Source organism: Chironomus tepperi, unplaced genomic scaffold (assembly GCF_022539635.2).
Source record: "Chironomus tepperi strain 1889 unplaced genomic scaffold, CSIRO-AGI_Ctep_v1 contig_137, whole genome shotgun sequence".
Lineage (NCBI taxonomy): Eukaryota > Metazoa > Arthropoda > Insecta > Diptera > Chironomidae > Chironomus > Chironomus tepperi.
The window spans coordinates 1,529,015-1,542,277 of record NW_027226259.1 but is presented as its reverse complement, the minus strand read 5'-3'; the positions used below and the strand labels follow the sequence as shown (position 1 = coordinate 1,542,277).

The 13,263-nt window shown below is 30.5% G+C and overlaps 4 protein-coding genes across 4 annotated transcripts in view; 2 read left to right on the top strand and 2 right to left on the bottom strand.

Moving 5' to 3' along the window:
* Positions 1-587: 587 nt before the first annotated feature.
* On the top strand, positions 588-1,646 carry LOC139087867 (protein YIPF5 homolog). Its single transcript, XM_070636819.1, has 2 exons — positions 588-700; positions 786-1,646. Exons 1-2 carry the CDS (start codon positions 643-645, stop codon positions 1,502-1,504), a joined length of 777 nt encoding a protein of 258 aa, XP_070492920.1. The 5' UTR covers positions 588-642; the 3' UTR covers positions 1,505-1,646.
* Positions 1,647-1,893: 247 nt separating this feature from the next.
* On the bottom strand, positions 1,894-2,995 carry p24-1 (transmembrane emp24 domain-containing protein). The gene is made up of 4 exons (XM_070636624.1): positions 2,798-2,995; positions 2,606-2,716; positions 2,440-2,544; positions 1,894-2,378 (listed from the first exon to the last, which is right to left on the bottom strand). Exons 1-4 carry the CDS (start codon positions 2,939-2,941, stop codon positions 2,091-2,093), a joined length of 648 nt encoding a protein of 215 aa, XP_070492725.1. The 5' UTR covers positions 2,942-2,995; the 3' UTR covers positions 1,894-2,090.
* Positions 2,996-3,199: 204 nt separating this feature from the next.
* On the top strand, positions 3,200-11,871 carry LOC139087726 (sodium-dependent neutral amino acid transporter B(0)AT3). The gene is made up of 15 exons (XM_070636622.1): positions 3,200-3,520; positions 3,578-3,676; positions 3,730-4,689; positions 4,961-5,171; positions 5,248-5,531; positions 5,596-5,612; positions 5,688-5,754; positions 5,921-6,206; positions 6,278-6,614; positions 6,680-6,709; positions 6,769-6,844; positions 7,006-7,330; positions 7,388-7,510; positions 7,572-7,731; positions 7,789-11,871. Exons 4-15 carry the CDS (start codon positions 5,073-5,075, stop codon positions 8,127-8,129), a joined length of 2,145 nt encoding a protein of 714 aa, XP_070492723.1. The 5' UTR covers positions 3,200-3,520; positions 3,578-3,676; positions 3,730-4,689; positions 4,961-5,072; the 3' UTR covers positions 8,130-11,871.
* LOC139087727 (tRNA dimethylallyltransferase) overlaps positions 11,435-13,263 on the bottom strand; it is a 78,773-nt gene continuing 76,944 nt past the window's right edge. Inside the window, exon 8 of the mRNA XM_070636623.1 lies at positions 11,435-12,480. Coding sequence (XP_070492724.1) covers positions 11,904-12,480 — 577 coding nt within the window. The 3' untranslated portion in view covers positions 11,435-11,903. The remainder of the gene's footprint in view (positions 12,481-13,263) is intronic.

Sequence of the window (13,263 nt, the reverse complement as noted above, 5' to 3'; positions counted from 1 at the left end):
AGAGACTGTTTCTTAATTTTCTTAAATCCAATCGATAATACTTGATATTCATTGCTCCATTCTCTATTTTCGACTAACTTAACTTTGTTTAATAATTAGTAAATTGCGAAATTCCACAAAATGTCCATGGAAAAGTGATCCTGATGTGTCTGGTCCATGAAAAAATGAATTGCGAAATAATGCATTTTTAATTTTATCCATTATATTGAATGAATACGACGGTTATTTAAACAATAATCGATTACTTTGATCCTATTCTATCTGTCCGCTATGGAATGAATAGATGTCATTACGTACTTCAAGCAATAATCAGACTTAAATATTGTATGAAAATTGAGTGTCGACATGAACATGAAGGACATGAATTAAGCACAAGTAATTCACCACTTTGTTGATATTTTTATGAAATAAAAGCATTTTTCGACAGTTTAAATACATTCCTCAATAATTGAAATTTACTTCCTAACTATCCGTTTGAGCTCTGTAATTCAGATTTATAAATTTATTTGATCCTCCAAGACAAGTTTGATATTGTGGATTAAAAGACTAATAATAGGACAAAGTGAGTGAGTTTCAATAGTTTTTTCCATTAATTCCCGCAAACAACTTAATTATTAGTATTCATTCTAGATTTAATTGAAAATGTCAAAGTACGATCAACAATTCGCTTACGATTTCGTAGATTACCAACAGAATCTAGGTAAGATGATGCAATAAAGTGAAAATTTAATCAATTTATGGAAAATTCCAGATCATCCAATTAATAATTTTCTTTGACTTTACAGAATTCCAAAATTTTGAGTCATCTCCGATTAATGGAAGTAATTACGCTTATTCACCAACAGAGTTTTATTCTCCAACGCCCTCAGCTTATCAACCAAACATATTTACACCAACATTCGAAACACAAGAAAATTACAATTATAGAGATCATCCAGCAAATGGATTTGAGGATGAACCGCCTTTATTAGAGGAACTTGAAATATATCCCACTCGAATAATGGAGAAATCTATGGCTGTACTAAATCCATTTCATACAAAAGGATTAACTGATGAAGCTGATTACTTGTTTAAAGAAAATGATCTCGCTGGTCCAATAGCTTATTATCTGGCTTTGGCATTCTGCTTATTTTTATCAGACACACGAAAAGATATTTTTGGCTATGTCTATGGACTGTCTATAATTACAGTGATTTTGATGTACGTTCTGCTTCATCTCATGTGTACAACAATCACTCAATCGCAAAGTTATATAACTTTAGTTAGTGTTGCATCAATTTTGGGCTACAGTATATTACCACTCGTTGGACTTAGCGTTTTAGGAATTTTTACACCATTGAACAACAAAACTGGTGTCATGCTTGCTGGCTGTGCTGTATTTATGAGTACTGCTGCTTCCTCAAGAATCTTTTGTCTAATGACAGGTGATCCAAACCAAAGATATTTAATCGCTTATCCATGCGCATTAACTTATATTATTTTTGCATTACTCGTACTTTTCTAATGGTGATCAAATTATTATATTCCTTTTGTATTAAAAGTGGTATTAATAGAACTTTTTTCGAATATTTTCACTCATTATACTTATTTATTCTCATAATTTTCATACTTAATTATTTTTGTATATTTTGGCAGAGACTAAAGTTGACTGGAAATCGATTTAAGGAATTAGTAAAATAAAAGTTTACAATAAACCAGTAAAAATATTTTTTGAATTTTATCTAAATCATACAAATGTTTTATTTGAAAACCTTACAAATGTTTTTATTCGAGACCTACAAATTATATTTTCAGTGTTCAAAAATCATACAACAGCTTTTATAAAATTGAATAATTTGTATAGTTTTAAAAAGTTAGCAACCATAAATCAATATTTATCAAGACTTTCTAGGATTTCATTTTCCAATCTTTTCTTTATTAATAGATTACAAAGTAAAGAACAAAGTTTATAACACAAAAAATAATCGTGTTTGCAATTTTGCCATATTCCAGAAAAGCAAGTTCTCATGAAGGTAAAATTTTTAAGTGGATATACTATATTTTTTGTAATGGAGGAAAGATCAATAGACGAAAATTACTTTAAGCACATCTCATTTGAATCCTTGATAGCGTATATTTGAATGCACATGACCAGGTTTCTTTTCAGTAAAGAACGACCTTAATACGATTACGGTAGTAATGGCAATTACAAGAATTGCAGATGTTTCTATTATACTAAACCATAAAACGCGTTCATTGAGATCTTCTGCTCGTTTTCTACCTTGAGCTTCCCGCAGTCTGTGATGTGTCTGATAATCCAGAATTGCATTGAGACTCTTATGAATTTCTTGAGCTGTAGATTCCATTTGAGTCAACACAGTTGCATGTTCCTCTGTTCCCTATAAACGTCAATGAAATTATTAATCTTATGGATAATCGGAGGATAATCAATAGACTTACCGGTAGAGGATTTTCGGAATCAGATAAGCTGAAATCCATATAAACTAGTTTGTGTGAAAAAGTAGAAAATTCATTGCTAAAGCACGCTGAATAGACTCCACTTTGCTAAAAAAGACAATGTAATTGATAAGAAATTACATGACTGGAAGTTATCGATACAACTTACTGTGGCTGTAAATTGATGACTGTCGAACTGACTTTTTATCTGTTTATAAAGAATTTCCTTAGTCGGTGACAAAAGTTCCACATCTACGTCATATTGTCCACCAGTAATTACCTATAATTAGACGAAAAAATTGATTTATTGCCTAATTCCTCGTCATCAACGGGAATTTTCTGAAGAAAATTCGATACCAACTTGATATTCGAGGATTGCAGTTCTATTCTTCTCTATATCCTGATAATAACATTGTTTATCATTATCCGGCAGTTCGAACGTTAATTCTACTGAATTAATAAAGTCAATTAACGACACAAATAATGAGAAATACAGTAATTTCATTATAATTTTAAAAATTTATATTTATATACACGTATTAATGCCCTTTCAGCAAAACAGGGGGATCCAGGGGATTGTCAGCAACCGTTTTTTCATGGACATTCATTGACACAGATTGTTGGCTTTTGAGTTGAATTTTTGTGCAAAACATAAAGTTTTCTCTTAATTAAAGCACGTTTCAAGTCTAATAAAATAGAAAATCATTTATTTGAACAATTCTAAATATAGTTTAATTCATAAGAGAAGCTGTTACATTCAATTTAAGCAAGCTTTGGAAAATTAAAGTAGCATTGGAATATTTTTATAAATTTATTTGTTGATAGTCAATGTGATTTTTGTTATTTTTATAAATTTAAGTAAAAATAAGTAAATTAGAAACAAATTAATTAACACAATGGAATCAGAACAGTCTACTCGTCAAATGTTCGAAGAAATGGCAAGACAACAACTAGTATCTACCGCAGGAAATGTGATGGGCGAAATTCTTGATTTTAATACCGAATTCGTGAAGTTTATTGAAGATCAGAGGAAGTTAGCTAAAAAATTATTTAATAATGTAGTTCGATATAATATTTTGGACAGGTAATTACATACTCAATATGTTATCAAATTGAAATACTAATAATTTTATATATATAGCGGCCCGTCTTGTGAGTTTCCAATCGTTGCAAAAGAAGATTTACTTGAAGAACTGCTAGTTATGATCCAAGATCAATCAATGAGAATTAAAAGAGCAATGTAAGTTAATAAATATGTCATTATCATTCATATTAAAATTTTACCATTCACAGAACCGAAATCAGAGAGAGATATGACGTACTTCCACATATCTACAAGATTCTTCAGCAAGAATCAATTAAGACGAATTGGAATCCAGTATCGAATTTGGAATTCAAAGGAGTTTACAATTATAAGCATCCATCAGAGTATATTGAACGGATTTGTGACATCCTATATCAATATGATATTTCAATCACGTGCATGTTCTTCTATTATAATGCGTTGCGAATACATGAAAAGGATTCGTACGAAAATTTGATGAATTCATTCAGCATGTCTAAAGAATTAAGTGATTTTGTTGATGAATTCAAGATATATTTTTTAATGTTAGGTAGATGATCAACAAAAGCTGTAATAAAAGTTGTCTTATCATGATGATTAGGAACAATGTGTATGAAACATTAAGGAAATTGTCTTTCACGTTGTGTCGAACCTGCGCAATGAGTATCATAGTATATTTTTCATTACTTTAGTTGTGTCTAAAGAAAAGTTCTTTTGCCTAATAAAGAAGAATAATAATTTAATTTTATATTCACAAATCTAATGCAAAAAATTGTTAAAATTAGTTTTTTGAATTGTTTAAGGCATTAGTATTTAGTGATTTTTGTTAGTTTCTCACTTCATCACGCTTGAATATCTCACAAAGGCAAAAAAGGACATTCACAGAGGATGATTACATTCTATTCAGAATTATTTTGATCTCACTTTTCTCTACACTGCAGTGTTATTATGTAATTTTTTTGGCATCATCAGATATACATAAAAGTGACAATAAGAAAGTGGAATAATTCATTTATAAAATTCATTAGATTAAGAAGAGTTGAAATTATCAGGCAAAAAGTGTTGATTCAAAGCGAAAAAAAGAGAAAATTATCGATCTGTGTCACATAGAACCTACGATTTTCTCTGATGATGGCAGATTAACTGTTCGGAATTTCTTTTTGATAAAAGGAAAGGTCAAGGCACAAAAGGTGTTTATTTGCACATAATTTATCCTATTATTTTCTTAATCACCCACAGATTTATCTAATTTGCAACCGTTTGATTTCTAATTTTTTACGGCATTTAATTTAATGTGTCACTTTTGATACGTCAATTACAGTGTCTTGTAATCTAATTAATGTGAATAAAATATCTTTTTTTTTGTGTTTTCTTTCTTTTATTCTGTTTCATTCTGTGCACCAAATGTAATCAATTTTTCATTGCATGCAATTTGCAAATGCTACACAAATAAAATATTAGTAACAAGTTTGTGACAAAATCCAATTATTCAATCGCACACATTTGAGACGTAATTAGTAGATATTATAAGAATATATATATCACCCTCCGTATATAATAACAGTAGATAATTATGGCAAATACTGCACATTTATTTAGAAGACAAAGTAGTAGAGATTTGAATGGAAGTCATCGTGATTATACGAAAACACTTGATGAACTTGAATTGAAGGTATATTCTCATGTCTAATTCGATTATCCATTTCACATCACATTCAATTATACTCAAATTATCATTAAAATTACAGCGATTGAAAGAGAAATTAGTTCGTGCTGAGAGTCTAGGTGGAAGAACCCTTTATGGAGCAACAAATCAGGCATTTATATCAGATGATGTGCTTACGTCAAGAAATCATCATAATAAGGCACCATCATTACTTGAGATATTTGAAGATCCTCAACCGTCAATATCAGCTCCATTGCAACCACCAGTTGAACCTTTACAAGATGATAATATTATCGCTGATGAAGCACAAGGCGATGAACGCGAAAGCTGGGACAGTAAAATGACGTTCATATTGGCAACAATTGGGTAAATATTGAAGAATTTATTGCCTCATAATCATGGTAATTTATTTCATTTCTTTATATTCTAGCTATGCTGTTGGTCTTGGTAATGTTTATTTTCTTTTTATCGTCAACAACTATAAAACACAGTCTGAACAATTTCCCTTTAATTGGATTATAGGTAACGTCTGGCGTTTTCCATACTTAGCTCAAAAAAATGGCGGTGGCGCATTTTTAGTGCCATACTGGTACGTTTATAGGGGTTAATCGCTGACACTTCGATTCATTGAGATCAATTTATTTTCCTTTCGTTAAAAATCAATGAATCATCGTTGATGAGAGCATAACAAAAGATTCAGCGACCCAAAAAATATCCTATCATGAAAATACTAACGAGTCGTACCCTTTTTGCAGGATTATGTTATTCATTCAAGGATTACCAATATTTTTCCTTGAACTTGCTATCGGTCAAAGATTGAGAAAAGGAGCTATTGGAGTATGGAATGAAGTATCTCCATATCTTGGTGGAATTGGAATATCATCCGCAATTGTGTCTTTCATCGTAGCATTGTACTACAATACAATTATTGGCTGGTGTCTCATCTATTTATTTCATAGCTTTGAAAATCCACTTCCATGGTCAGAATGTCCAGTTCACTTAAATCCGAATATGACATATTATTATGAGAAAGAGTGTAATGTAAGAAAATAATAATTAGTTTTTGATGACGTCCATAGATATTAATTTACAATACATTTCATTTCTCTAAGGATTCATCTCCAACACAATATTATTGGTATAGATCAACACTTATGTCATCACCAAGTGTGAATGAGCCAGAAAAATTCAATTTCCCAGTTGGTATAGCACTAATCGTTGCATGGACACTGATTTATCTGTGTATGGTTCAAGGAATAACAGAAAGTGGAAAAGTCGTTTATATAACAGCAATTTTCCCTTATGTCGTGCTAATTATATTCTTCTTTCGAGGAATAACTTTAAAAGGTGCAACAGATGGCATAGCACATTTATTTACACCGAAATGGGAAATTCTACTGGATCCTGTTGTTTGGCTTGAAGCAGGAACGCAAGTCTTCTTCTCCCTAGGTAATTTTCTCGAATCCAATAAATTTCCACACAATTTTCATTGTTTTATTTAATAATGTTTTCAGGACTTGCGTTTGGTGGCTTAATTGCATTCAGTAAGTATTCTTGTTGTTTTCAAAAATACTTGGTAATTAATATTCATTACATTTTAAAGGTTCTTATAATCCTGCCAACAATAATTGTTTCCGTGATGCGATTCTCGTCTCGTTCACAAACTGTGGAACTTCTATGTAAGACTTAATTTTGTTTTTGTGATGGCATTACTTGAATAATCAGAACAGACCTATAAATTTACTATATCAGACAGATTAAGAATTTATAGAAGAGTTCTAAAATTTAATTACCTTTAAGTCACTGTTATTAATTGTTCTTAATGTTTCACTTTCATAAGGTTTGCCGGTGTCGTTGTGTTTTCTATAATTGGGTTTAAAGCGACTGCTGCATATGATGCATGTGTCGAAAGAAATGATACGAAAAATGAGAAATGTGATCTCCAAGCGGAACTGTCAAATAGTGCGTCTGGTACAGGTTTAGCATTTATTATATTCACGGAAGCAATCAATCAATTCCCTGGCAAACAGTTATGGGCAGTACTGTTTTTCCTAATGCTGTTTACATTGGGAATTGATTCACAATTCGGTACATTGGAGGGTGTCATATCATCATTAGTTGATATGAAGCTATTTCCGAATTTACCTAAGGATAAAATTACTCTGGTAAGTCATGGACCTTATGCCTTTAAAAACAGATAATGCTTATTTAAATTTCCACAGATACTTTGTGTCTCGTGCGGTGTTCTATCTATAACATTTGCAAATGGAGCTGGAAGCTACATTTTTCAATTGATGGATAGTTTTGCAGGCAGTTATACTCTCTTGATTATTGCATTCTTTGAGGTAATTGACTATTAATTATTCAAAGGAGTTAATCGTTCATATATTAATCCTTTCTAAACAGTGCGTCGGTGTTAGCTATGTTTATGGATTGAGAAGATTTGCAGATGATATAGAATTAATGACGGGTAGTCGACCACACATTTATTGGATGCTGTGCTGGAAATATATTAGTCCAATTGCAATGTTAACAATACTTATCGCTTCATTTTTAAATTTACTATGTAAGTCATGCAGCATAACTTTAAGGAGAATAATTTAATCATTTGTTATATTCACAGCTAATGGCTCAAGTTACCCTGTATGGAATCCCGATTTAGGACTAACAGAAGAAAAGGAGTGGCCACATTGGTGCATTTTTGTGGCTTGCTGTTTAATAGGAGTATCCGTTTTGTGGATTCCTGGCGTGGCTATTGGACGCTTATTAGGAATAGTAATTGTCGAGGATTCCGAACCAGCTTGGTTCCCGGCAGCCGAATTACGTGATGTCAATGGAATTGTTCCACATGATCCAACCGAATTTGAACAGGCAATATTTTGTTTCCGCCCTGATGGCTCAGAAGGTATGTGCTGTCCAAGTTTTATAAGTAATCCTGAAGAAGTTTTACAAGAAGACGAGTAAATCCATATCAATTTTAAATTTCGATAGATTAAATTAACAAACATTTCATATCTAATTTGACATTAATTAAATTATGAATGAAATTTAATCCCCACCACATTACAAAAAAAAAAAAAAAATTAGAAATTAATCAGCATTAAGTAATTGAGGGAAAATGTGAATGTAACTTTTACGTTTGACAACAAATACTAGAAATGAGAACGATATGAGATATTTATTTTTAAACACAGAAACAGTAAAAAAGCAAAATTATTTTAAATCAGACATATTTATGAGATAATCTTGTTGTATTATGGTGCAACAGACTTATGCCATTCATTTTAATATGAATAATCAAGACAAGAAATGACACATAACATCAAAATAATAACAAAAAAAACTACAATAATGATAATATTAAATTGATTGATATTAATTGTACATTATGTGCATGTGATACTCGTTGTTGATAGCTTATTTATTCTCACTTACTTTCATTTTTCTTGGCGCTAATATTAATAATACTTTGAAATTATATCAATAAAATATAAAAAACAAAAAACAATAACAGTAAGAAGTGGGGAAATACGATTTCAATTATGTGACATATTTCTAGACTGTAAATCAAAGAAATGAAATTAAACTGAAGTGATTAGAAGCATCTACTTGACGGATTGCACTCTTTGAAATTGCCCGGTATTGGAGTGGGTTTAAAACAATTGAGGTACTTTGAGGCTGTATCCAAGAAACAATTTAAGAAGATTCTATCGCACTCGTTATCAGTGTTATAAAACTTTATAGTCATCTTCCTGTTGAGTGCTTGAAGAGGCTATTATTAAAATACTCGAAAGAATTTCAATTTTTTTTAAATCCATACCAATGTCTAAAGTATGAAAAGTAATGATTATTGTTTAAATCAGTTTAAAGGTTGTGTTTATGAATCCTACCGAATTTTAAAACAGTTGTTTTTCTTAAGAATTCTATTTTTAACTTTATTAATTAAGCATAATAATATTTAAATTTAAAAGTTCAATGAATTATATTTCTAAGTGTTTAAAACGATAATGAATTTAATGACAAGAATTAAGTATAAAGAAGAGAATACAGAATCATTGAGCTAAAGACTTTATTGAAACAGAAAATCATTCCATTTCTTAACACAAAAGTGAATGCACATGAATTGGGAATTAAAGAGGATTTAAGGAAGCTAATTGTGTCTACAAATTGACTTTTAAATCAACAATAAATGCACAGAAATTGAATTTCTCAAAATTCCATATCAAAATTTACTAAATATTTGGATGAATTTACTGAATCTTATTTAAGGCATTCGATTAGCATTTTTGAATCCTCTAAGAATTCCCAATACTTTATCCAGACATAACGAGTGACAAGCTAAAGTTCAAAATTTCATCTAAATAATCCAAAAAAAGGATGCAATGACAATAATGTTTAAATCTTTTAAAATTGGCTAAGACTTTTGGAAGTTTATCATTGTACGGAAGATGTGCTTTGAAGATTCAATTCATTTGCCAACTTGAACTTTAGATAATTTTATTGTTGATATTTACTTTTGCAAAAAGAATCAAAAGGGACTGGTTGGGAATCCTTGCAAAAATTTTGACAGATTTTAGGTTCAAAGATTAAGTTTGCAGAACAAAGTGGTACAAACCTTAATTTTTGGATATATTCAAATAATTTAAGGAACAAACTGCCATAAAAATTCATTTTTATCAAATCCAAATCAAAATTTTTACAAGGATATAAATACAAATGTGAAATGGAAATGGAAACTATTTATGACAATAAGTGGATTAACAAGTATTCCTTTTGAGAAATATTATATATATATATACATACATAAATAAATATATATCTCTAGTTATTTAAACAAGGATTATTCTTCTTCCTCTTCTTCCTTCCATCCACAGCGATAGAAGAAAAGGAAGAGATAGTAAAAAGAGTAAACAACAAAAAAAAAAAGTATTTTAAGAATGAAGACTTTTGTGCTGAAAACAAGTGAAACGAAAGAGGAAAATATTGACAATATTTCTTGAGAGAAAATAAATTTAAAATAATTATAGTTGTCCCTATACACTATCCAACCCTTTATTAGACTAGTGTTTATCTTATGCTGTTGCTATTACTTTTTTGAGCATTTACGATGAAGATGAGAAAAGTTATACAATGAAAAATCTATATATATATTTACATATAAATTAATTATACTACCTTATTGAGAACTAATTATATGAATATATTTATTGTTGATTATGGTGAGAAAATGAGGCTGTTGATTGAAGTTGATTGAACTGATCAAGTTCTAGGAGTAAAATACTATAGTTCATTCCATTCATTCATAAAATATTTCATGATCCAGTGAATCTGAACCTAATGAATTAATATAACATTAGGAGACTAAAGAAGAAGTTAACTGCATTACCAGATCAAATCAATTACAGCCAAATTAAATTGCTGATGTAAAAGTGAGTATCAATCAACTTCAATCTGTGAAATTTTCTCTTCAAACATAAATACCTAGATAAAAGATAATAATGAAAACCAGATCGATGAGAGGAAAATTGCAATAACATGAATGTAAGGTATACAAATATGAAACACAAGTTATATAAAAAAAATGATATTGAACGATGTTGTTGCATTTTACTTGTAATTAATAAGACCCACCTAATATTTATCCAATTAACTTAATTATGTATAAAAAAATATAATTGCTTGTCGATAAACTTTGAAGAAAGAATTGATTGTGGTATTTCCGGTGATTTTATCATACACGTAAGGGGAGTTTGAGGTATGGAATCTGAAACATAACAAAGATGAGTTGACCAACTTGGGAAGGTTGATTAAATTCCGCAAAATCATGTAAACAAATACATTGTAAGGAATATATTAATGACGTTAGCATAGACACTGATGATAACAATTAAGCACTCGAATTATTTATTCTCAGCGTGAGTCTTCAATAGAAAGTATATACGATAACTTCCATGGCTATTTATAGCATTGCATTTTTCTGATAATTTATTTAATCAGCTCGTAATTTTATTTATATTAAATAACAAAACAGATTACTACAATGTGCTTAATGACTTTACCCACATTTATGTGCTAAGGTTATTTTGACGTATTATTTTGCTCGTTTTGGACTTCAATCAGCATTATTCAAAGTTGGTTTGATGACGGAGGTGCCATGCGTCACACGTGTATTAAAAGTGAAACGAAATTCGTGAAATTAATTAATGAGCTCTGCTGAAAAAAAGAAGGAAATGTAGTAAAAGAATGAATTAAAGGAAATCACTGTCCAATTTTGGAATAAATATACTTTTATTGGTTTCTTTCATTCACAATAAATCCATTCATTTATACTATACAATGTGTAAAATTTGCTAATGGAAATCAACAGACTTAAATTTGTGATTTTGGCTGTTTTCTTCAGTTTTTAATTATTCAGTCATAGCCTCAATTGTTAATTTGTTAACAGCACAAGCATAAATAAGCAATCAAGTAATAGATCATGTCTATCATTTGAATAATCTACAATCAGTTCTTTCAATAAAAACAAGTCACAAGTAGTTAAAGAACAGAATAAAACTAACAGAGAATCAATGACAAATAATAAGATAATGAAGATGATGAATGCATTATTTATTGTAAAATGTTTATGTAGACTTAACAGTGACTAAAAAAATGAAAATCTACCGAAAAAAAAGAGTTCAACCTTAATAAACAAAAGAAAGAAATTGAAGAATCAAATGTCTTTTAAGCAACAGCACGTCAACTTTTTTGTTCAACAACTTCCTCACTTTCCGTCTTGTTCTTTTCCATTTTATTTTGTCGAGCATTCTTACGACGCTTATGATTGTTTGACTTTATATGAAGTTGCCATTGAAAATCACCAATGAAAATTCTATCACATACTTCACAGTAGTGGGATGTTTCCTCGTTGAGTCCATCGCCAAGTCTCTTTACCTTTTCCAGTGCTTCTAATTTTATTGGCTCATCAGCAATGTAGGACAAAATCGTTTCCTCAGCTGGTTGATAGACGATTTCCTTCCATTTACTTACGTCAGATGTGTCAAGTGGATAAACTTTTGGAACTTCACGAACTTCACTGCCAAGAAATCTATTCCTGATCCATTTAATTTGCTTCTTTGAATATCTTTGTGTTACCAATTTTAATTCATCCAGACAATTGAGAAGTGATTTATATCCATCAGGTTCTGGCAACGTTTCAGGTGCTTCTACGTATTTATTGATTAAGTCATCGTGATTCTTATCGTACTTTTCCAGGTATGGTATGAATTCTTTGAAACCGATTGTTTGCAATATACCTTCCTCGTAATCAGCGTCGCTGTGGAATAGACGAAAATGAAAACAAAATTAGTTGAGGAACTGAAAGTTTAAAATTTAATAATTGATTTATTTTTGTGTAAAGCGCATGGAATTTCAACAGAAATGCAGACATACAGATCGACTAGACAACCCATTCTATCCAAAAAGTCATTCTAAGTCCAGACCATCGCGTCATGTCTTCAAAGTAAAAATGCAATGTTAAAATGAAAATAAATTTAAGTTCTTTATCGATGTTTTCATTCCGTTTTCTGAAAAATGTTGGCAACAATGGACGATGATTGACGGGCGCACGACGATATTGTAAGTTGTGGAGTGCTTTTTTTTTGTAAATAAGGAATGTATAAAAAATGAATGGAAGTTCATTGTTGATGGATGTTGTACCTCAACAACATAGTCACATAACGATCGAAAGAACAAACTTCTCGGAAGTGCATTGCCTTTCCTTTCATTCTACATTCTCATTTCTCTTTCTCTGTGTCTTTTTTTTTGTATCTACTTATTCATCGGCCATCTATATTTATTTATGCATTCTTTTGTATTTTGACTAGTTTATAGGAGGTGATGGTACGACGGTTTGTCCAATCAATTAGTCGTTTCTACGTTTTAAGGAGGCAATCCCCAGAAAAATTATTGTTGACGACCCTTCTAGATATAATTTTCCAATCGATCAGTGCGCCTTGTATCGAATTTTCCAAAGTAGCCACTGCAACTCGACCACAAAAACACTATAAACGATTGTGTGCGTTGTCATTTATCAAAAAAATTGTTGTAATGACGTCAA

Excerpts from the sequence above, each read along its gene's own strand:
- p24-1 (XM_070636624.1), bottom strand. The coding sequence starts at position 2,941 with ATGAAATTACTGTATTTCTCATTATTTGTGTCGTTAATTGACTTTATT. Across the intron at positions 2,717-2,797 it reads CTGCAATCCTCGAATATCAA|GTAATTACTGGTGGACAATA; the intron begins GTTGGTATCGAA and ends GTCTAATTATAG. Across the intron at positions 2,545-2,605 it reads GTCATCAATTTACAGCCACA|CAAAGTGGAGTCTATTCAGC; the intron begins GTAAGTTGTATC and ends TGTCTTTTTTAG.
- LOC139087726 (XM_070636622.1), top strand. The coding sequence starts at position 5,073 with ATGGCAAATACTGCACATTTATTTAGAAGACAAAGTAGTAGAGATTTG. Across the intron at positions 6,845-7,005 it reads ACAAACTGTGGAACTTCTAT|GTTTGCCGGTGTCGTTGTGT; the intron begins GTAAGACTTAAT and ends CACTTTCATAAG. Across the intron at positions 7,511-7,571 it reads TGATTATTGCATTCTTTGAG|TGCGTCGGTGTTAGCTATGT; the intron begins GTAATTGACTAT and ends CTTTCTAAACAG.
- LOC139087867 (XM_070636819.1), top strand. The coding sequence starts at position 643 with ATGTCAAAGTACGATCAACAATTCGCTTACGATTTCGTAGATTACCAA. Across the intron at positions 701-785 it reads AGATTACCAACAGAATCTAG|AATTCCAAAATTTTGAGTCA; the intron begins GTAAGATGATGC and ends TTGACTTTACAG.